This window comes from Thermothelomyces heterothallicus (genome assembly GCF_042370625.1).
Source record: "Thermothelomyces heterothallicus CBS 202.75 unplaced genomic scaffold P884_scaffold_43, whole genome shotgun sequence".
NCBI lineage: Eukaryota > Fungi > Ascomycota > Sordariomycetes > Sordariales > Chaetomiaceae > Thermothelomyces > Thermothelomyces heterothallicus.
Window position 1 is genome coordinate 49,791 of NW_027192604.1, and position 22,117 is coordinate 71,907.

Sequence of the window (22,117 nt, forward strand, 5' to 3'; positions counted from 1 at the left end):
CTCCCTACAATGGAGCAAAGGACTCGGTACTGACTTGGAAATACATGTGGGTAGCTGGGCTCGCCTACGGCAGAATAAGTCGGGAAACGGTAATAATGAGAGGACGAGGCGCATATCAAGAATCAGGGCCGGAGACAAGGTCGAGCACACAAAGCTCGACGATTCGTTCATTCCCAGTTCCTGGAACAAGGTGGTTTTCCGTCTCAACCGACCTTCCTCGTTGATTGTGTTGATCGTGTGCGTGCGCGCGTTTGTGTGTGCGTGTGGGTAGGTGGGTAGGTGGGGGGAAGAGGTATGGTAACCGAAACCAACCGCACAACAATAGGTCCCGATGGCATTCGGCGTCCGAGGCGGGAGGCCCGGCCTGATCGGTGCTGTATGTATGTCGTTATGTATGTATGTATGTATGTATGTATGTACATGCATACTTAGTACATCACTTCGGCTCATGGAATCTTCCGTACTTACATAACGTAATGAATGCGTGTGTATGCATTGCAGGCGGAGGAATCAGAGTTGGTTCGGGGTTTACTCCGGGCTTGCACCAAGATTAGCAGCCAAGGTGCAAGTAGGTCAGCAAGTTGGTGGGGCGGGATCGAGTGACAGGGGCGCTGTGGAGGTGGATCCAATCGGAGGCCACAGCCCCCCCGGAACCAATTCACGGGCCGGGTGGATGGCTCCCAAGTAATCCGTACTCCGTAACGGCCGGCAGCCGGAGTATGGACTTGGAGTGACAAATGACCGCAATGACGTGACGCCGCGCGGTTCAGCCCATTTTTTCCACCTCCAGCGTTCGTCTCCTGCGAGGCAACGGTGGTGCTCGTACGCCAACCCAAGGAGGCCAACGAACGGCACATGGCCACCATGTTGAGCCTTGTGTAGGTCGGCACCCGACAGAGCGCAGGGAGAAAGGACACTGGGGGATCTTGTGGCTGATACATCGTGTAACAGCGGGGGTGTGTGGCTTCGTCACTCATGCATGTACATACAGTACATGCTGCTCCCACTGCTATGTGTGCTGGAGTCGGGAATCCCCTGGGTTGGATAATTTACTATAGTTGATAACTGCTTTCCTGCTTACCTTTGGGTTGCCGCCGCGGGAAAGCGAGGAAGTTGGAGAGCACCGGCAACTTCATCCGCCCGCTCTCGATGTCGGGCCAGGTTGGCATTGGGCGAGTTCAGACTTCATGGAATCCCCCTAGGCGGTAGGTCGTTTTTTATCGGTGGCTCCCATCTTATCTGCGATCTCCGCCAGCACGGGCGCCAACACTTCCGCGAATCTGTGTGCACACTCTTGTCTTTCGTACCAAACACGACGCGGAGATTCTCAGTTTCACGTCATCGCATACTCATTGTCGGTCGCATACTGATGACGCCAGATGTCTCGTGCTGGATCAAGGCACACGGGGAGCGCCGAAGCGGATCGCGTGCAATCGAGAGTGTTGGGGTTGACCCGCCGGCTTGGCATTTTCCTGTCGCTGAGGGTCCCTTGACCATCCATCTACTCCGTATGCTCCTTCTCCAATGAATTGGGTCTCGTACAGGCAGCCCTAACGATCTGCGAACCAGGTCTGCCGACCAACCTAGTGGTATCAGTAGCGAAGTATATAATCCGTAGTGTAGCCAATCGACGAAGAGATGCGCACGTCCTTCTCGTTCATTGATCTAGGCGTTCCGTTCGGCACGTGCTCAGCCAGGAAACGAGGGAGATGGCTCCGTTGCAAATCTTCGACTCAGGCTGCACCTTGTACATACATACATACATCGGTACTCCGTACTTGTAACCTGTATAGCCAGTGTACGCTCCTGCGTGCCTTGTATGTCAGGTAGTTACTGTACATAACATACATACTGCGTACACACACAAGGTTGGCCCTTCCTCTCTGTGCTACCTGACCTGCTCCTGCTGCTGCTGTGCCTGCTTGCTGCACGCCGTACGGAGTATTGCACGCTGCAATCCCACGAGGGGCAGTAGGAGGCTGCTCCATTTACCTCTACCTCGCCGAACCGTTCGTGCCGCCTTTTTCGCTCCGAAGACGCACAGCGTGTCTGACTCGGCTCTGATTTGCCATTGTCGGCCTCGATTTCCGATTCCAGCCAGCAGTTGCCTACGCCCACACCAACAATCGCCCACACCCGTACCAGGGTTTGTACCCGTATCCGTACCCGGTGCCGCTGCCTCGGTCACGCCCACTACTGCACTTCAACCTCATTCGACCTGCCGCCGCCGGGGCTGGATAGCATCGCATCTCATCGGACCTGCGGGCTTCGACTTTGTTAACTCCGCGGTACACACACATACACACATACACACCCATACACACCAAACTACTTTTCATGTACCGCGAACCCAGCTGGTTCAGCCAAACAGCTGAACTGGCAGCAACAGCACCATCGCGCGACAGCGTGAGGCTCTCTCTGCCTCTCCCCTGCGCTGTCCATCTGGCTCACCTCTTCGATGCTCCATGGGGGATGGCAACAACAGGAACAAGATGCAGATACAATATTCACAGGACCACTCCCGAATAACGTAGCCGATGCTATCGGTTCCCCAGTCTGGGAATCCCCGACTGGATCAACGCCGAGCAGCTGTTGGCAGTTCCTATCAGACGTTGCACGCAACCCAAATATCGAACCATCTCTCGGTGCCACCAACCTCGTCGCCGTTGACAGAGGCAGCCGAGACGCTATCGCCGTGGAGGACCGGAAAGGGACTGTTTGCGTAGAGGCTGAGTACCCATAGCCTGCGGGTCCGGCGTCCCAAGCCGGGCCAAGCGCGAGAGCAGCCGACACCACCAACACCGCAGATGCGGGCACCAGCAACTTCCAGTGTGGAAACCCCTGAATCACCCACCTTGCAGCCCCAAGCTGGCCCCGATGCCAACACTGGGCCGCGGCTGCCTCACCCTTTAGTAACTCCTCGCATGCCCCGGTCGCTCAGTGAGGGGCGCATCGAGGTCGAGAGGCATACCTGGAACCTGCTGGGAAGCCAGACAACAAGCCCGATTCCACGCAGCTCACGGGCAGCCCGATCCAAGTCGATGAAGACTATGAAGAGGTCGAAGAACCGCCAAAATTCACGCGGCCACCAGACCCAAGGCCGGTCGCGGCAACGAACGAGCCTCCAGCCCCGGCCTGGCTCTCGCCAGCTAGACCGGCGGCTGGAGGATATGATCGCCAACGGGATACAGTGCAATGTGCACAGCGAACCTGGACCACCACCAAGGCCGGCGACAGTGGCGCCGGCCCCACCATCCTCAGAGACGTCAGGTCCGGTGCCAGACGACCCGGAATTCCTCGAACCCGATCCCGAATGCTCCATGCCAAGCCCGGGATCGGACAACAACACGAGCGGCATGGCTGACTTCCACAACGAGCCGCGGGCGCTGGCCGAGAGCAGCAGCATCTCGTTGCGGTACGCCAGCGCACCCGGGGGCATCAGAAAGTACACGGCCGGAGGCATCTCCCTGCGCTACCAGCGGGCGACCGACGCCGCGATGCGCGCCACGACGGTGGTCCGGAACCGACCGCTGATGCGCAGGCGGGGCAAGACGCGGCACGGAAGCACCGGCTCTTCAGCAGTGCAATCGCCGGCCATGTCGCCGGCAGCCTCGCCCCTGCCACCAAACGCAGAGTGTCCGCCATAGCATCATCCGTTGGGTGGCGCGCACATCCTTCCGTATCTCTTTCCCTGGTTGTCCAGTTTTGTTTCTCCGGTGCTGGCGCCATATATGTGATACCCTTTTGTTCGTTTCTTGGTGTCCTGGAGACTTGTTGTCGTCGGGGTTGGCCTGGGAAAACATTTCGGGTTTGTCAAAGCGGAAGAAAAAAAACAAAAAAAAAAAAAAAAAACACTGAAAACCAAAAGGAATGACAAAGAATTCATACAGGAACTCAACCCTGTGGCTACGGCGCAAATTGCATTCGACTGCAGCAGCATCTTGGGCAGTTGTTGCTTTTTACGGCCCTCGGAATCATAACGCGGGCCATACAAAGCACGCAGGAACGATAAGCTACTCAATAGACTGGGCCACCCCATGAGCCCATCCCCGACTCTCGAGCTAGGGTCCCGTTACCGGTCTACGGATTATAAACACTAAAAGTCACGATACACGTCCGAATGACTTCGGAACTTGTGCATGTATGCTTCAGACCCTTCAATAAGAGAAATGAATCTTCATTCATCACAGCAGGGCTCTGCTGTTCACAGGATTTTTTTTTCCTCATACATGCTCAATCTTTGTTGTCATTCCTTTCTTTATTGTTTTATTCTTTTCTTTTCTTGATCTCTCTCTTTCGTCTATCTTTTTATTTTTGTTCTTCACTACACCACCACCACCCGCTGGGCCCCGAGGATAGCCTATGTTTGCTTGCCAAGGGAGATGTCCAAGGGATATCTTGGGCGCGGCCAACCTCTGTTTAGCAACGGGGAGAAGTGCTCCGCCTCATCCGTTGGTCGTTCAGTTTCACCTCACCTTGTGCGCATCACATGATGTCACGGGTGTGGCTCATGCGACTCGAGTATGCTTGTTTTTCTCGATGTTTGCACACACACCCCAGCCAATACAGGGAGGAAAAACAAGCATTGAAAAAGGAGAAGAGGGAGGGGGGCTCTCACTGCCCGCCGGAGGAAGCCGGGTTGGGTTGGCAACGCCTCCTAACCCTGGAAGGTCGTCTACATCCCAACATTCCAGTCCTCGGCCAAATCTTTATGCTCGCCAACGAGGAAGCCGCTGGGCCATCCTCGCCAGGTAACTCGAGCGCGACAAAGCCTGTCGATGCTTGTTCTTTGTCGGTCCGAGCGAGACCTGCCAGACGACACAACCCTCCTGCCCTTCCCTCTTACCCTCCTCTTTTCCCTGCCTCGTCAGCACTCACACACACCTTGCCATGATTTTGGGGCAAGATCAAGATCGCGACTAGGCTGGAATGCGAGATCGTCTTGAGACAGCCATCCATTCCTCGGCGTCGCCAGGGTACCTGCATGGAACGATGCTCTCATCTACATATCTCCTGGGATACATCCTTACCACTTCTCCCCACCCACACCACGCAAACCGCCCTCCCCTTTCCCTCCCCTCCCTGCTCTCCCTCTTTTCCCTCTTCCACTTCATATGAACCTTGTGTTGACGTAGCAGACTGAGTAAACTTGTTGACATCCCGAACCAACCCGACACTTACAACCTTGGCCGCCTCCGGGTGAATATCATGGCCGTCTGGAGCTATCACAATTAACACACAGCGCAACACAGCACGCCACTGCAACCTACCGCTCATCCATCTTAACGGTAGGAGCTATTACTGCAGCGCGCGATCTCGACGATTCTTGTGACCAACCAACAATGGCCGGTGTCCAAGGCATGCCGTTCACAGCAAGCGAACTTCCCCACTCGGCAAACAAGGAGAGGGCCGGCTTTTGCTGGCAGGGCGTGCCAGGGGCGGCGTCGACGGATATCTTTGACCAGTACGTAGAGCTAGGTGACTCCGACGCGGAATCTGCCTCTGGCCAGAGCGGCGGCTTCGGCCGGCTTGTCCAGCTCGACCAGCTCGACCAGCTCGACCAGCTCGGCTTCTCTGAACTGCCGTCCATGACGCCTCACGTGTCATTGGACCAGATAATGGCCCCGGGTGGAGGAGCTCAGGGAGGACCTGAAGCTCATCAGAGCCGGCCCTCAGAGCTGAAACGTGATCAGAGTCCATCACCCAGAGTCTGCCAACCAAGCCAAGATTTGCACCCGCTGTACCGAGCCCAGACAGATATAGCGTTGCTGAACAGCGTCGGCGACACCCCAGGCGGTGGCTCCATCTCGGACTCGGAGCTGCTGAATCTCGAAGGGCTGACGATGCGGTCCCCGCGCATCCAGATCCCGCACCTGTCTACGCCCGAGCCCGCGTCGCCCCCCTCCGGCGCCGCTAGCCCTCGCAAAGTCAGCCGACTGGGCACACTCTGCACCAAGATCCGCAACATGACGGCCGCCCTACAAGGGATGAATTCAGAGACCTCGTCGGAGCCACCCACCCCGTCCTCGGTCCCTGCCATGTCGACACCCCAGCCGGAACCAGCAGCGAGCATGCCAGGCCGACCGCAGCGACCATCGTCCCCCTTCGCCAGCGTCCTGCCCGAGGACGTGCAGCGAGTTGTTGCCGGCAGCGAGCCCAACCTCGTCAACGGGTACCTCAGGGGTTCTCTCAACCCCTCTGGCCTGCTCAATGACCAATTTGTGCACCTTCTGCAGCTCAACGGCGGCTCGATGCACCAGACGCCGCTGTCGACTGCCCCCATCGCGGATGGCTTGCGGCTGCCCGTGTCAGCTCTCGACGGGAAACCGCTGTGGACGACGCCGCCAGGTACCTACCTCGACGGCGGGGACGGGGACGACGACGCCAACACGTGGTGGGATCCATCCTCGGACGCCATGGACACCGACGTCCCCGCAGTCTCGTATCATGCTGCCGTCAACGAGCGCAGCACCTCGTTGAACATGGGTGTTCAGCTACATCACCGGCAAAGCTTCGAGTACCCGGCCTCGCCGGGCACCAATGACACCACCAACACCGTCACCACCACCATCTTCGGTTCAAAAGGCTTGATGCTGCACACGCCTCAGCCCCGTGGGATCCCTTCGGCGGTCCTGCATAGCGACGTCTCGGCGCACCGCCCGACCCGCGCCGACTGTCACCGCCACCCCAGACCACGGGCTCCATCCTTGAGCGCCCGCCACCACCACCACCAGCACCAGTACGGCCCGGGCGTCTCTCCGCGCAAAGGCGGGAAGGCCAAAGGGGGCGGGAGCGTCAGCGCCAGCCGAATCGCCTCGGCGTCGCCCTCGCCTCGGCCTCCGGCTTTCGCTCCAGGTCCAAACGGCAGCCTCTTGCACGGCCGCAGCGCCTCCATGCTGACGCTGCACTACTCGTGTTCGGCCGCAGGGCTATCAGCGGACGGGGGCACAGCGATCCACAAGCGCAAGAGCTGGACCGGCCGCCGCACGTCGTCATCCTCGTCATCGCTGCACCATCAGTACCACGGTCTTGCCATGACGGCGGCGGCAGCGGCGGCGACGGTAGCAACTACCGCGGGCGGTAACGACCCGCCATCCGCCTCTTCTTCCCGGAGAAGAAGGAGAACACACACCGGGACGGGGTCCCGACCAGCCTCCATCTCCTCCTCCGCCTCCTTCCCCCCGTCCCATTTCCACTCCCACAGCAACAGCCTGGACAATCTCCCCAACCTCGAACCCACCACCGCCGCCACCACTAGCAAAACAAAGACAGCCGGCGCTCACCCCTCCCTCCACCGCGCAACTGAAGACAGAGCGCATAACAAAGACAGGGACAAGGACAAGAACAAGGACAGGAGCAGAAACCGGGACCGGAACCAGGACCGGAACCGGGAGCGAGAAAGAGACCAGAGCAAGAAGGCGGCGGCGGCGGCGGCGGACGGCTTCGTCAACTACACCCCGCAGGACCGCGCCCTCCTCATGACGGGCGTCGCGCCCTCGGGCAGCTCCAAGACCAAGGCCCGCCGCGAGCGCGAGGCCGCCGAGCGCCAGCGCGCCCTCCGCGCCCGCCTCGCCCGCATGGTCGCCCTGCACGCCGCCGCCGCCGCCGCCACCGCCGCCACTGCCACTGCCATCACGGGCACGGGCACGGGCACGACGAAGAACGCGGGGAGGGCTGATATTCCGCCTTGCAGGGGTGATCATGATGGTGGTGGTGGTGGTGGTGGTAATGGACTCGACGGCTGGGGCGGCGGGGACGCGCCGGGCTCGGGTTCGGGCCCGGGCTTAGGTGCGTGTTTAAATCTGGGTTTGGACTTGGATCTGAATATGGGTCTGGGTCCGGGTCCGGGTCCGGGTCCGGGTCTGGATCTAGCACCCTGGAATGGGAACGGAGACGGGACGGGCCTGGCGTTGCGCCGGAACGACCACCACGAGCAGCGGCGAAACGGGACCGGCGAGGCGGTCCTCGGGGCCGGCGCTCGCGAGATGGGGGTGAGTGTGCGTGTGGGCATGGCAACGGAGTCGTCCACGGACGAGGCCGGGGACGGGGTTGTTGGGGTTGGTGTGTAACTAATCTCTTGGTGCCCCCCTCAAAGTGTTTCCAGCATTCTCTGTCTCATTTTTTTTTTCTTGCTTTGCCTCGGAAAGTGTTTTGGAATGAGGGGCGGGCTTGTTGAGAAGAGTGTACTAGTACTTTGTCCTGCCGTTTGTTTGTGCATTCGTCCCTGAAGCAGCTTCGACGGGCTGGGCTTTGAACGCAGTAGGAAGCACCCAGAGGGTGTTGTAATGATGGGTTATGTGATGTATGTATGAGAGACGAGAACCAGGCGATGAAAGGACCCATGCCCGGGCTTGAAGGGCGTAGCTAAGCGGTTGGGCCGCATGTCGGGGCTTGCTTGCTTGCCTGCCTCTATTTATCTGCTGTGCCTACCGGACATTGCTGCTGTCGAGCTGTCCCCGCTTGACCATGTGTCTCAGCCGTATGCGGGTGAGAAAAAAAACTTTCTCCAAACCCTCAGTTACTTTGGGCAGACGTGTTCTGAGATAACCTTAAGATGGCATTCCCGGAACCACATCAGTGAATGGAGGCGAGGAAGGAAATTCTTGATCCCTTTGTCGAGACACTCACTGTCCAGTTTCAACCCGACATCAACCTCGCCTTCCCGCTGTAGCCCTCACTCCTGTTACCCTTCCCTTCCGCTTCCGATAGACCAGTGCGAGTGAGTAGGCGCGTGAATCTCAGCCGACTGGGCGGAGATGCAAAGAGAGAAGATCCGGGAAGATCCGGGTATAAACAGAACCTCAGAACCTCCCAACCACACACATCCCACAAAACCCGAATACCAGGGGCACGCGGACCAAAAAAAGATTCGACACGACTGGATTAGAACTACACAACTAACCGATCCCATCCCGGCCCAAATCAATCAGGCAACGAAAACCATAGCCCGTCCTTCCGTGGACCCGACCACCCCAAGATTCAACCGCAGCCTGTCTTCCAGTCCAGCTGTTTTAAGAAGTCACCCGAGCTCATGTGTATATACAGCAGAAGCAATGTAGAGCATGTCGAAGCCCGCCCTCCAAAGCCAATTATCGGAGGAGAGCAGCACTTGATATCATGCCCAAATACATGGCCCCTTTACGGAGCATGTCGGCGCAGAAGTGGAGCGTTAAAAGAAAGGCATGTTCGAAAGAGACAGTATCCCTTGGCCCTTTTCTCCCCCAGGCCTGCCACTACCCCCGCGACGCCTTTTGATGCCCCTTCCCCCAAGCCAGTCGGTCAACAACAAGGTAAGATGAAAATGATAAAATGTTTCAGGTGGCAGTTGGCTTAAGTGGTCGTGTTATCCAACAACACGGCACGGCAGGCTGATGCAAATAAGAGGTGGGGAGAGCGCGCGCGCTGGGTATCTGCTCAAAGCGAGCGATGGCGCTCTCCGCACCGAAGCTATTTGCTGGCTTCCTAAATATGCCGTTATGGGCGAAGTGTTGCGGTCGTTTGTGTACTTCCAACCCGGAAAGAGAGAGAGAGAGAGGGGGAGAAAAAATAAATCGGCAAAACTCCGTGTCCGTTTCGTCATTATGGTCAGATGCAGAGATGTGCAATCAGGAAAGCCGCGTCAAAGCGGCTTCGGCGGCATGGATCAATGATCGTAGCCGGCGCCACGCTGCCAGGGGCTGGGGAGGGGGAGGGAAATAGTCAGCGAGGTTGTATCACTGAGAAGCAGACGGAACTATGCTCACCTAGAATTATTCTGAGCTCTAAAGGCCGGGCCGTAGTTTGACGCGCCGAACGGGCTCGCCGGTCGCTCATTGTACCTCGGAGGACTCCGAGGACCGTCGGCAGGGAACAAAGGCATCGAGGGGGAAGCGGGAGCACGCGGCTGGCTGCTGAAGCCCGTCACGGAGCCGTTTGAGGGCACGACCAAGTGCTCGGCTTGGTGGCGCAACGAGTCCGATGTGATGGACTCGGCGTCATCGTCCAGGTCCAAGCCGCCCTTGAAGCCGCCCTTGTCGCCGCGCGCGGTTGCGGCAAGGGCGTCCAGCTCGGTGGTTTGGGCGAGGTGCGTCTGCGACTTCATGAACGAAGTCCTGTCGTCGGCCATGATCTGGTACCGGCCGTCGGGGTTCTCGCGGAAGAAGACGAAGATGGTGCTCACGATGAGCATGAGCAGCAGGATCAAGGCGAAGACGGCGTTGGTGATCCACAGGATGACGCCGACGACGCCCGTGACGAGGGGCGGCTGGTTGAAGACCTCGGTAAAGATCATGAGGAAGATGGAATTGACAAAGTTGAGGGCGCAGATGGCGATGTTGAACGAGTTGGTCTTCTTATCCATCCACGGGCGGAGCACGCTGGCGGCGATCAGGGCGCCGGCCTCGAGGATGAGGAAGCCGACGGCCTGCACGGTTCCCTTGTCCTGCGCGAAGGCGATGAACATGGCCTTGACCAGGGCATAGCCCAGAACGGGGACGATGAAGTAGTAAGCCGAGGCCCGGAACTGCACGTACAAGAAACCCCACTTGTTGAGCGCCTGGGGATCCGAGAATAGGATGTAGGCGGGGTTGTTATGCATCAAGATGGAGCGGCGGGCAATCATGATGACCTTGTAGGCGGCCCAGCCGAGCGTGATGACCATGCCGAAGAGGAAGAAGACGGCCAGGACGACCTCGGCGGCCGAGTCCTTCTGGGTGAACTCCCAGAGGCAGAGGATGGACATCTGGGGGAAGCCGATCAGGGTGAGGCGGAACAGGATCCCCTTGAGGACGGTGAGCCAGCCGTTGCGGAACTCGAGAAACCTGTCGCTGGGCATCCACTTCTTCTTGACGGCCGTCTCGAGGAAGCCCTTGAAGGCGGCCACGGCGGCCGAGGTGAAGAGGACGAGGAGACAGAAGAAAATCAGGCCGGTCATGAAGAGGTTGGTCGACTCGATGCCGGCGCGGAATGCCACGCGCTGGATGCCGTAGACAATGTAGCTGCCGGAGCTGGTCTGGATGTTGCCCCGCTTGATCAGGTTGCGCTTCATCATGGCCGACATGGGCTCGGAGATGCTCCTCGGCATCATGGCGAGCGAGCGTTTCGCCAAGCCCAGGCTCAGGTCGACGGCGCGTTTCTCAACCTGAACCGAAACGGTGGTCAACGAGTCGAAGATGGTCGACGGCGTACCGCCGGTGGCGCGCTGGTACCAGGTAAAAATATCCTGCATGAACCCGAGGCGGATGATGCCCATGCTCCATTGGAAATCCTGAGTCCACGCCATGACGACGGGCGGCAGGGGGACTCCGGTCAGGCCGAGCATGGCCTGGGCCTGGAAGTAGCCAAAGAGGGAGAGGGCATTGGCGGCGACGTGGGCAGCCGCGTTCTGGTGGCCCAGGCCGGAGACAATGGCCGAGGAGACCAAGGCGAGACCGGCAACGATGGCGGTGGCCCACTTGACACCGAGCAGGTCCACGGTCTTGCCGTTGGAGATGTCGGCCTCGACGCAGGCGACGCTCTGGCCGGCTTCGGAACCGTCCGTCCTGTTGATGAAGACGCGAACCTTGGCGTCGAGATCCGGGAAGGTGTAAGCGATCGAGGGGATTTGCTTGACGGCGTCCTCGCCGACATTGAGGTTGAAGTTGAGCGGGATCTTGCCGGCCGTCATGGGGCAGAGACCGGCCAGGCCAACCTTGCACGGATCGACCGTCCTCTTGATGAACTGGTATCCGTAGGCCGAGATGGCGACGTCAAAGACGACGTTGCCCTGGACCGACGAGACGGCAACAATGTCGACATTGGCCGTGTGGTTTTTCGGCGTGAAAACGACCTTGAACAGGCTGGCGGTAAAGCCCGAGTTCTCCTGGCAGGCGTTCAACGAGTTGGACTGGAGGATGTACTCGGCATGCGAGGGAGAGGCGAGGGCGGCGAGCGACGCCAGGGCCGCAAGCGGCCTCGTTATCGACCACCGCATTTCTGAGAATTTCTCTAGAGCAGTCGTCGACAAAGCTGCACAGCCTTTATCTCTCGTCTTAAGAGGGTCAAGTCGGCGGCTAAGCCCCAGCTTTCCCTCGGGTGTGCGGTGTCGCTTTCGCGTCGTCCACCAGCTCTTCTTCCGCTGTCCCTCGTCCGCTGTCCCTCGTCCGCACCGAATCGAGAAAAGAATAAAAGAGCGAAATGGCAGCAGGTCGAATTGCTGAAATACGGTGTTTGTCAAAAAGGTGTAATCGCGAGAGTTTCGAAATAAAAGAACAAACCGGAAAAAAAATAGAAAAAAAATAGAAGAGCAGGATTGTGTTCGACGATCGGCGGTTTGCGGCAGGGAACGAGGGGAAAGCCTGCCGGGCAACGAAAGCCGCGCTCGATCGGTGGTCGCTGTCGCCGTCGTCGTCGTCGCCGCAACCCTGGCAGTGAGTGGTAAAACGATAGGAAGAAAGAAACCCCGTTTGCACGCGTCGAGTGTCAATCGGCGTTGAGCAAAAAGCCAACAAAGACGAAACTGAAAGAATGGACGGCGGGTCGCCTCAGGTGTGTCTGGTGTCTGGTTGTCGGGTGTCGGGTGACGGGGGAAGCGCTGCGTAATAGGGGACAAAAACAGGGACAAACGGGGTTGGCGACTATTCTGCAGGGGCGCTCGCCAAGGTACTTTCAGTTAATGCCGGCTGGGAGATTAGATTGATGAGTTAGTGGATGACCAGAGAAAGCAGCTAGAATGCTTCACAGTTTGCAGGTACATTTCTAATGCATGGTCTGTGCGGTCCGCTGATCGACCAACATCTGCACCGTCGCTTTATTCTTGCCGTCTCGGAATCTGAATTAGCGAAGCATCTCGCCCAGGTGGATCACGTTTTCTCGGGACTGATGACCGTCACGCTGGTCACAACATGAAGAACCCCAGGATCTTGGCTGAGACCTGGGCATCGACAGCAAGCGAAGAGAAGGCGCGTTACGAAGCTTGAGTGCCACCCGGCTTCGTATGTACTGTACGGATCCGTACATACAGTACGTACTCCGTCCTGCGTGCTCTAGTAAGCTCTCTTTTCGACTTTCCGCGCTCCATACCTATTCAGAAGTTCCCCTGAAGAGGCAGGGGGCGGCGCCTACACTAAGTGACACTCTGCGGGCGCTTCACGGGGGCCCCGCTCCTTCCAAAGCAGGTAATCCGTATTCTTGAAGCCGTCTCCTGGGCTGCACCTTTCTCGATTATGAAACCTACCGATCGTAAAAATGCTTGCTTTCATTTCTTTGCTGTTTGTCCTCCGTACCTCTTTCATTGTCTGCTCGCGAGCAATGACGAATCCACGCGGCGCAGCTGACAACGGCGCCTTTCCCGTTCATTTCGGCGCGGCAGAAAGAAATACGGGACACTGCACAGCCTCCTTCCCCTTGTTTCACTCAATTGGACCCCCCAGTCGTGCCCGTCCCTCCCCACCCCCCGCCTCTACACCACGCTACACTAGTGTTTCCGGAAAACGGCAGCAGGCAGGTTCGGGCTGGGTTCTTTTTCCGTTTGGGATCCAGAGGTCCACACCGATTTCTCTCCCGCACAACGGCACGACGACTCGACTCGCCGGCACTGTTAGAGGCCGACAGAGGAAGCGCCACAGATCAGCACTCCAGGCGTTGTTCTGCAACAGGTTTTCGGAGTTTCGACTCGAAAGAAGGGAGCCGCGCTGCCTGCGTGCGTTGTGTTCCATTCCTTCAATCGCAGCGCCCAATCACGCACGGCACACAACCCCAAATTTGCTGTCGTTGCCAAGGTGAGCAGCAGCTGAAGATCGGTGAAACAGCGAATCTTGTTCCCCTTTCCACGACGTCAGTGTGTTGGCCCTCTTTGGCCGAGGACGCGGTGAGTGTTGGCGCGCTTGAGCTCTTGTTGTTTTCATCTACCAACCACACTGTCGCTATAGTTAATGCACTTGGTTCTCGTACCCGCATCGATCTGCTTTGGGCCAGAGCGGTCCGCATTGTGATCCAGCGGCTCGGGAGTCGCACATGCGAAACATGATTTCCAGGGGTCTGTGTTTCTGCGTGTCGCAGTTATGCGTCTCGAGTCACATTGACTCCCCAGTTTACTACTCCAACCGGCCATTATAACCATCTGCGTCTACGGATCACCCAAGTATAATAATTCGTACTGCGTATGAAGTGAGGAATGTTGGCCATTGTCCGCCGTAGGTGTGAATTATATACGCTCGGTCGGCGAGATCCGCGTACGTTTTAAACCACGGACGTAACTAATCACGCAACCGATGACGTTACGGAGGAAGAACAATTAAGCCTGCTTGCTAGTGACAGGCATTTCCTCATTCTCATTTGTCTCTCTGCTAGCAAAGGCTTCGTCCGCGTCCCACGGTGGCCATCTCACCTTCCGCAAACCCGCAGCCAACAGGCGGCATCTTATTGATCCTTCTGCCAGCCTGCGTTTAATTCTCCCATGTTTGCGTGCGCGGATGTGTGAGCTGTGCGGCCGCGGCGTTACAAGGGATCCGGCTCCCTTACCCGTCATTGTATGCCCCGGTCTCATGTTGAGGTTCACCTGTCTGAACCGGGAGTGCCAATTCCAGAAGACACAAAACAGGTTGCAAGTACAGGATGGAGTACAAAACAGCCCTATCGCGGTCTGTGTGAATAGGTTTAGTTTAGACCATGTGTTTACCTATACTCCGTACGTACATGCAGAAGAAAAAGCCCGACTTAAACGTAGGGTATATATAATGCATTTGTTGGTAAAGATCTGTCCTCCTCCCCTTCCCACTCCCTCCCGACACCCCAATGCTATGCATGAAACAGAGTCCCATGTTAACGCGGGTAGATATCAAACCCGAAGAATAAAAGCAAGAATAAAAATAAGAAAGAAGATTACCTTGTGCAATACGACGTCACAGCCAGTTCATGGCCTCCTCCCACGGCTTGGTCGCCCGCGAGTAGTCGTACCCGACCTTGTACCCGCTCAGGAGCTCCTCCTCGTCGATGCCGCAGTGGGTCTGGCCGTCGCGACCGTGGAACCAGCCGAGGCCGTACGTCTTGCCGAGCTCCTCGAGCCGCTTGAGCATCTCGGCGTTGCTCAACTTCGCCGTGCCCACGAAGCCGTACAGCATCTTGCTCTGGTGGATGTAGGCCAGCACGCTGGCGATGGTGTTGGGCTGCCGCGGCAGGAACACCCGCCCCCGCCGGGCGAAGACGACGGCGACGGCGGCGGCCATGTAGATCAGGATGGCGAGCGCCAGCGCCAGCGACAGCCAGAAGCTCGGCACCGTCTCCTCCCCGGCGTTGATGATCGCCCCCGCAGTCGTATTCCTTGATGATGATGATGCTGCTGCTTCCGCCACTACTGCCGCCGCCGCCGCCCTCGTCGTCAGTCCCGCGTCCTCTCCGCCGCCGAGCCCGCCCGCACCGCCCGCACCCGTCTTCTTCTCGTCCAGGAGGGCGATGAAGACCCTCCCGTCCACCGTCGCCAGGCTGGTGACGAGGACGGTCAGGACCTCGGCGGCAACGGTGCCGAGGCCGACGGCGAAGACGATCCAGTGGCGGTTCAGCAGGCCCTGGACGGCGACCCAGCCGAACGGCATGGCTGTGTAGTCGAGGCACAGCGTCTTGGGCGGGGCGTGGCGGCGCGAGAGGATGTAGTAGGGCTCCATGACGCGCACGTCCGTCTCGAGGGCGCCCCACGACAGCTTGATGAGGACGGCGACGGCGGTCACCAGCCAGGGGGCCCGGTCGGCCAGGATCGTGGCCGGGGTGAAGAGGATGACGGGAAGCAGGACGGTGAAGAGGAGGATGAGGCACAGGAAGGGGAGCGCGCCCGCGGGCCGGAGCATGAGTGGTTGCGGGTTTGGCGAGAGGTGATCGTTCGTGTACCGGTTGGTTTCGTCGTCGTCGTCGTCGTCGTCGTCGCCGCCGCCGCCGCCGCCGACAGCGGCTTTGGTCTTGGCGTTAACATTATTATCGACTTGGTCGCTGGACGAGTCATCCGGGGCGAGGGAGGAATTGCGGAGGACGTAGCGGTGGTTCTTGAGCTTCTGGTGGATGTCCTGGTGCGTGGCGACGTCCATGTCCTTGAAGTCCATCAGGATGTGGCTGACGGTGGCCATGGAGGCGAGCCCGGCGATGCCCTTGACGTCTGCGAGCAGGCCGGAGCGGCGGGTCTGCAGTTGGTAGAGGAGGACGGCGCCGAGGGAGGCGATGATGACGAAGGTGACGACCAGCAGGCGCGACCAGACGTGGTGCATGAGGATGTTCTTTTCCCGGTTGGGGAACAGGAGGCGGGTGTCGCGATCGGGAGACAGGATGATGCTGGCAGCGCCTAGGGTCGGGACCAGCGTGTTGGCCAGCAGGCTGGCGACGGACGAGACGGCGACGGCCCAGTGCCGGTAGTGGATGGCCCGCAGTGGCCGGAAGAGGTTGAACTGGCCGAGGTAGTCGACATTGATCGACTCGGCCGCCAGGGCGCCCCCTTCCTTGGACATCTGATAGAAGGGCTCCAGGCGCATCACGTCGAAGTTGGTGATCTGCCAGAGCACGCCATACGAGACGGCGACGATCATGGGGAGGAACTTGATGGCAAAGTACTGCGCCGGCGGGATCTCGGAAGGACCCTTGAACGAAACGAGCGGGTCGCGGGCCGAAGACCGGTACAAGATCTCGACGCAAGCTCCGAGGGCGAGCGATAGGACGATCAGCGAGATCAGGTAGGGCCCCCTCAGCGAGAATGGCTTCCAGTTCGGCTGCGGATAAAAGACGGTCGTCGTCGGGTTCCTGGTCGGGAAAGTGGTTTGTCTCGGGACGAACGGGGCGGGGCCCCGGTCCTCGGTGTCGTCGTCGCCGGCCACCAGGCTGATGTCGACCTTGGAGTGCGGCGGTACGTCGTCATCGTCGTCCATGACAACCTCGATCACCTCGCCTCGCTTGTTCGCCTCGCTCTGGCCCAGCCGCTTCACGGTTTCGGCCCGGCTCAGGCGTCTGCTGGACCTGGTGAAGGTCTGGCCGAGCGGCCGCTCGGACAAGGGGGTCGCCGCCAGCAGCGCCGACTCAGTCACGGTCATGTCCGCCTTGATGCCGGCCCCCAAACCACCGGTCAGCTTCCCGTGCGCCTCCTGCTCCTGCAACGCCTTTATGAACGCCTCGTCGGCCTTGGTCGTTGGACCCAGGGTAGTTGTCAGGTCCAAGACCGGGGCCGACGAGACGCGAGTGCTTGCTGCATTGTCCGCCTCTCCGCAGTTCATCGGGGCAGCCGAGCGGGCCAGGCGACCGAGGCCGGCGCCGTCCCTCTTCTTCTTCTTCTTCTTCTGCTCCTCCTTCTCCTCCGGAATTGCTTCATGGTGGTTGTAAGGGTAGCTCCGGCCGTGATGCTCGATGGACTGGGCCGCCGCATCCGTCGAAGCGACTGGCGAGTATCCGACGGCTTGGGGAGAGGTTGTCAGGGTGGCCCAGCCGGAGGTCGGACTGGCATAGACGTAGCCTTGCTCTCCCACCCAGCGGGAGCCGACGATGTTGGAGGTCTGGAGCGAGGAGAGAGGCTGCCGAGGATGCGGTGGAGGCTGCAGCGGAGGGCAGGTTGCGTGCCCCCGCAAGCTGTCGAAATCGGTGAAGTCGGACACGGTTGATATCCTGCTGAGGGCGCTGGATGACGAGGTGGCCGATCGCAGCGGTTGCTGCGGCCGTGGGGGGAAGTGGTCCATCTCGAGCGCTATACCATGCTTCTCCCCAAGAGTTAGGAGAGGATCGGGCGCGGGTGGTGAGCGCGGAGTGAAGTGGTGGTCCCGAAAAGAGCAACGCCTCGGGAGGGAAAAGAAGCTAATTCGGATGGAAAGCGGATCCGGATGTCTGGAGGACCGAAATCTCTTCCAGAAGTGGTGCATACACTCTCAAGTATGCCGGAGTCTCTATTCGCCTGCCGTGAATGGGGGGCAATGCCCACGCCCCCTCCCTACAGGACTTAGCGCACTACTCTAATCCGTACAAGGCCTGCAGACCGGTCGGGTTCCTTGCGGTGATCCCAGCTGCTAGTCGGAGCTGCAAGAGTGCGGCTGAGGATGTAAAGGCAATTGGCCGGTTGGCTCAGAAGACGCGAGCGGAGCTGGAGGGGTATTCGTCGAATAGCCGCCGTAAGGCTGAAGGTTCGGCCTCCGGTTCAGCCATGGGACGCGCAGACGGGCCTCTTCAGCGAGGGAGGGGAGCAGAAGATGAGCTCCTAGAGCCGCAGGTAAAAAGCCCTCGACAGCAAGCCGTGTTTCCGGGCCTTGACCTTCATACATACAGTATGTACAAGGTGGGAAGCGATCCCGGCCGGGTACTCCCCCGCAGTCACATCTGGCCAGACTCGAGGCGGAATAAGCAGGGCTCGCGGGGTTGCAGTGGTTGCAGTGCTGACGGGGACCCTCGGGCGCGAGTCTCAGAAAGAAGAAAAAGGCGGCGCTGCTCATCAGAAACAACGGCCGAGGGCGAAGCAATGCATGTACTGTACGGATTAATCTGTGCCCTTCACAATATGATTACCCCGACCCGACGCGGTATCGAGCCAGCCATTGTTGGGATGAAGCCGATGCAATTGGCAGTCGAGAGCATTCCCCTTCGGCTCGATGGCGCGCTGTGCAAATCCAACTGCGGGTTGATAGAATCGACCTCATATGGGGAAGCGACCACCCCAACTGCAGGTAGGAATCTGTTTGGTGGATGGTGAGGAAGCTCGGCGGTAAAGCAACCACTCGAGGCAGGAGGGGCTTGATACGATAGGTGGAGTTTGCCGCCTGTTAATACACTAGCGCGGACCGCCTATATCGTGTACGGAGTAAGCTCGGGCGATAACTAACGGCGTACCGATCCGCACACTGCATTGCTGCGCATCTGGTTCCCAGCGGTTGGACTGAGCAGGCAGGTGCATTGCTCCAGTTCGTTATCAGTATGAGGTTTTAACCATCTCCACCGTCTCAACACAACACACAACAACACACCCGTGTCGGGAGTCGGACGTCTTGCACACCAACACATCGTCGTATTCCGCTGATTGCCAAGTTCTGACGGGACATAACTGTGTGTTGGCCGACTGCCCATAGATCCCAAGAATATCAGGAACATATATACGGATTACACACTACTATACCCCACTTTGCAAGCTGCTCCGTACCTCAGGTACCTATTTGTGGCAAGGCCGTGGTGCGCAACAGAAAAGACTCGGGGTGGCTTGCCTTAATCTCGCGAGCCGCGTCGTCTCCTCCCGGCGGCTGGCGTTGATATGTCAGCCTGCTCGCGGTCCTGTATGCTCATGTTACCGCTATCTTTCGAAATTGAGCCTGCCTCTTTTTTTTTCCTTTCCTGGAGGGTGATGGAGCCCCGGGAAGTTCGTTTTCAGCACGAACAACCTCATCCAAGATATCCGCGCATCTAGCCGAAGAAATCCACCTACTTCCCATACTTTTAGGAAGGGGCTCAATCTCGGAACAAACCCGACCAGTAAGCAGACTGCAAGGCCCATCAGACCGTCTTTGCAGCAAAGACAGTGCGATGCGAAGCCGTTCCGAGCCGGCCACGTTCGCTGGTATGTTCGGCCGAGGAGGCCCGGTATCTCATGGAACGAATCACGACCACCCGCAGCCCGAGAATGGGTCTAGGGCATCTCGAAAAAATAGGATTGAAGAGGGATATCTCGTTCCTGAGTGTGTGATAGCCACCAGTAAATATCAGACCGCCGAACCCAATCCCCATGTCTATCTTGCCGTAACTCCGCGCTCCTGAACAAAAAGAAGAAGAAAAAAAAAGGGGGGGGGGGGGGGGGGGGGTGACTTTTATATGACAATGACGGCCTGACCGGTGCGTAAAGCCTGTCTGAAGAGGTCGGCAAATGATGCCGTCGTGCTGCAGTCGCTCTTGGCTCGTTTCTCCATGGCTTGAGGCAGCCACTCCTGAATCTTCTTGATCCTGTTCATGTTCTGTTCCCGAAAATTCGTCAGCGGATGGATCCCAGCCTTCTCGAGGTGCCGAAACCCAGGACTGTGAGTACGGGAAGACGACTCACCGTCGGGTGGGTGCTCATCCACTCGGGCACTTCCTGCCCGGTGGCCCTCTCCATGCGGGCCCAGAAGCCGACGGCTTCCCGCGGATCGTAGCAGGCCTCGGCCATCATCATCAGGCCGATGTAGTCGGCCTCGCTCTCCTGCAGCCGGCTCATGGGGAAACCAAAGGCGACGTCGAGGAAGCGCGAGCCGAAGAAGTGCATGATGATGGGGCCCAATCCAAAGGCGCCGCCCAGGATGACGAGGCTCCACAGGACGATGCTGGCGCCGATGTCCTGGCTCAGCCGCTCGCCGTGGTGGTCCGCCAGGTTGTGCGCGACCTCGTGGCCCAGCACGGTCGCCAGCCCGCTGTCGTTCCTCGCCAGGCCCAGGATCCCACTGAAGACATAGACCTTCCCGCCTGGCAGCACGAACGCGTTGGCCGTGCGCGGATCGTCCACGACGTACACCTCCCTAATCAAGGCCGCGCGCGGGCGGGCGGTCGAGGTCAGTGTTCAGAAATGTTCATCCGAACCAGTAGACAAGCAAATCGTCATTGGCGAGTATGGAATGAGTGGGAGTAAAACAATGTGTAAAAAAAATAAAAAAAAAAAAAAAAAAGCGTACCAATTCTCGTCCTGCATGCCCGAGAAGGGTATCAGGCGGGCCATGACCCTCTTGACGCGGATGGTGCGGGGGTCCCAGTCGGGCAGCAGGCGGGCGCCCCTCTGCTCCAGCTCCCACAGCAGCCGCTTGTGCTCCATCTCTCCCGCCTTCTTGACCGACTCCGGGCTGTACACGTTGAAGCGTGTCCGCCCGGACACGGGCACCGTCTCGAGGTTGGAGAAGTAGAAGATGAGGGCGCCCGACACGGCGACGGCGACGACGGTGTAGGTCGACGGCGTGTTGAGCGCGCGGAAGCCGCGCCAGTCTGCGTTTTTCCCCCGCGCGGCAAGGCGGGAGGGGCGGGTTAGCGTCTCGCGTCTCGTATGGTACTCTTGTTTCTTTGAGAATGTGGGTTGGTAGGTGGGTGGGTGGGTGGATAGAGCCTACGGAAGAGGGGTTTTGCCTCCCGGAGCCGGGCCTCGCGGTGCTCGGGATCGTAAGGAGGCGGGGATGTTTCGCGATTGCCGTCGCCGCGGCGGTGGTAGTTGTAGAAACGGCGTTGTCCGTTCTGGGATCGGGGCGCGTGTGGCCGGAAGCTCGGTTGTTCAAGCGGACGAGGCGACGGGGTCGAGACTGGTTCGCGGCCGCCAAACGGTTCGGCGATGCCCCGCTGGATTTGCCTTGGCCGCGAGCTGCTGCTGAGGAATAAACTGCGCGCCACGATGCGCGGGCGGATCTCGGTAGGACAGCATGGCGAAGGCCGGTTTAGTCGGGGTTGTACTTGCAGTCGCAGTCGCAGTCGCAGTTGCGGTCGCAGCACGGCGGACGTGCCCCACGAGCCGAGGGCCTTCATCATGGTTTAGGTGCAGCTCGGGTTGGAAAAAAAAAAGGGCAACAAAAATGCACAGGAAAGGGCGTTGGGAATTCGTCTCTCTCCGGCTGCTTCCGCCTGACGGGTGGCCGTCGACCGCTGCGTCTTCGCAGTGTTGTCTCTGTTGGTGTGCTATGTTGGTTGGTTGTCCTCGTCTAGGTTGATCGCGGACGGTCGTGGGCAGTGGAGCTGATGTCATGCATCCACCGCCGCGGGACACGGGATCGCTCGGCCCCTTGCATGTGGCTCCGCTGTTTTTTTAGTGTAGCCCTCCGAAATCACGATCGACAAACGACCGGCTGGACGGTCTAACCTTGTTCCAACGTCATGTCATGGAACAAACAAGCGCATTGTACGAAATAGACGATCTGGAGAGAGGATTTGTTGCGTCTTGGATGTTGGTCGAATTATTCTCGTCTTCACGATATTAGAGGTTTGGTGATCACGGCCAACTTCCAAAGCATGAATACCCTAACCCTGGGCTTGAATCCGGTGATTCTGACCAAAGACGACAACGCGGGCGCGAAGACCGGTGTACCGATCACTTCGTACTGAGCTGGGTATATTGGTTCTGGGCTTCCATATTTACTTATCACTGTTCACCTACACGGCCAGCCCACCATAGAGAGAACATAGCGGCGGCCCAGGAAACAAAGGTCGGCAGATGTTGTAA

General features: G+C 58.8%; 7 protein-coding genes across 7 annotated transcripts; 3 read left to right on the forward strand and 4 right to left on the reverse strand.

The window, feature by feature from the left end:
- Window positions 1-3,320: 3,320 nt before the first annotated feature.
- Window positions 3,321-3,647, forward strand: P884DRAFT_281194 (uncharacterized protein; the record flags this gene model as incomplete). Its single annotated transcript, XM_069443510.1, has 1 exon — window positions 3,321-3,647. The coding sequence occupies one exon, from the start codon at window positions 3,321-3,323 to the stop codon at window positions 3,645-3,647; it is 327 nt and encodes a 108-aa protein (XP_069293392.1).
- Window positions 3,648-5,342: 1,695 nt separating this feature from the next.
- P884DRAFT_155964 (uncharacterized protein) lies at window positions 5,343-7,055 on the forward strand (the record flags this gene model as incomplete). Its single annotated transcript, XM_069437243.1, has 2 exons — window positions 5,343-6,004; window positions 6,113-7,055. Coding segments are annotated over 2 exons (1,605 nt in total), but the record flags the coding sequence as incomplete, so codon positions are not given.
- A 1,303-nt stretch (window positions 7,056-8,358) lies between these two features.
- On the forward strand, window positions 8,359-8,819 carry P884DRAFT_265273 (uncharacterized protein). Its single transcript, XM_069441928.1, has one exon. The coding sequence runs from the start codon at window positions 8,382-8,384 to the stop codon at window positions 8,721-8,723; it is 342 nt and encodes a 113-aa protein (XP_069293394.1). The 5' UTR covers window positions 8,359-8,381; the 3' UTR covers window positions 8,724-8,819.
- An 824-nt stretch (window positions 8,820-9,643) lies between these two features.
- P884DRAFT_212594 (uncharacterized protein) lies at window positions 9,644-11,950 on the reverse strand (the record flags this gene model as incomplete). Its single annotated transcript, XM_069439156.1, has 2 exons — window positions 9,644-9,677; window positions 9,744-11,950. 2 exons carry the CDS (start codon window positions 11,948-11,950, stop codon window positions 9,644-9,646), a joined length of 2,241 nt encoding a protein of 746 aa, XP_069293395.1.
- A 1,551-nt stretch (window positions 11,951-13,501) lies between these two features.
- On the reverse strand, window positions 13,502-13,871 carry P884DRAFT_265277 (uncharacterized protein). Its single transcript, XM_069441929.1, has one exon. The coding sequence runs from the start codon at window positions 13,860-13,862 to the stop codon at window positions 13,695-13,697; it is 168 nt and encodes a 55-aa protein (XP_069293396.1). The 5' UTR covers window positions 13,863-13,871; the 3' UTR covers window positions 13,502-13,694.
- A 987-nt stretch (window positions 13,872-14,858) lies between these two features.
- Window positions 14,859-17,657, reverse strand: P884DRAFT_273424 (uncharacterized protein; the record flags this gene model as incomplete). Its single annotated transcript, XM_069442588.1, has 1 exon — window positions 14,859-17,657. One exon carries the CDS (start codon window positions 17,655-17,657, stop codon window positions 14,859-14,861), a length of 2,799 nt encoding a protein of 932 aa, XP_069293397.1.
- A 2,085-nt stretch (window positions 17,658-19,742) lies between these two features.
- Window positions 19,743-21,462, reverse strand: P884DRAFT_252374 (peptidase family M48-domain-containing protein). Its single transcript, XM_069440728.1, has 4 exons — window positions 21,021-21,462; window positions 20,595-20,898; window positions 19,991-20,441; window positions 19,743-19,904 (listed from the first exon to the last, which is right to left on the reverse strand). The coding sequence occupies exons 1-4, from the start codon at window positions 21,427-21,429 to the stop codon at window positions 19,761-19,763; spliced, it is 1,308 nt and encodes a 435-aa protein (XP_069293398.1). The 5' UTR covers window positions 21,430-21,462; the 3' UTR covers window positions 19,743-19,760.
- Between the last annotated feature and the right edge of the window lie 655 nt (window positions 21,463-22,117).

Excerpts from the sequence above, each read along its gene's own strand:
- P884DRAFT_265273 (XM_069441928.1), top strand. The coding sequence starts at position 8,382 with ATGTCGGGGCTTGCTTGCTTGCCTGCCTCTATTTATCTGCTGTGCCTA.
- P884DRAFT_265277 (XM_069441929.1), bottom strand. The coding sequence starts at position 13,862 with ATGAAAACAACAAGAGCTCAAGCGCGCCAACACTCACCGCGTCCTCGG.
- P884DRAFT_252374 (XM_069440728.1), bottom strand. The coding sequence starts at position 21,429 with ATGATGAAGGCCCTCGGCTCGTGGGGCACGTCCGCCGTGCTGCGACCG. Across the intron at positions 20,899-21,020 it reads GGAGGCAAAACCCCTCTTCC|ACTGGCGCGGCTTCCGCGCG; the intron begins GTAGGCTCTATC and ends GGAAAAACGCAG. Across the intron at positions 20,442-20,594 it reads GGCATGCAGGACGAGAATTG|GGAGGTGTACGTCGTGGACG; the intron begins GTACGCTTTTTT and ends GGCCTTGATTAG.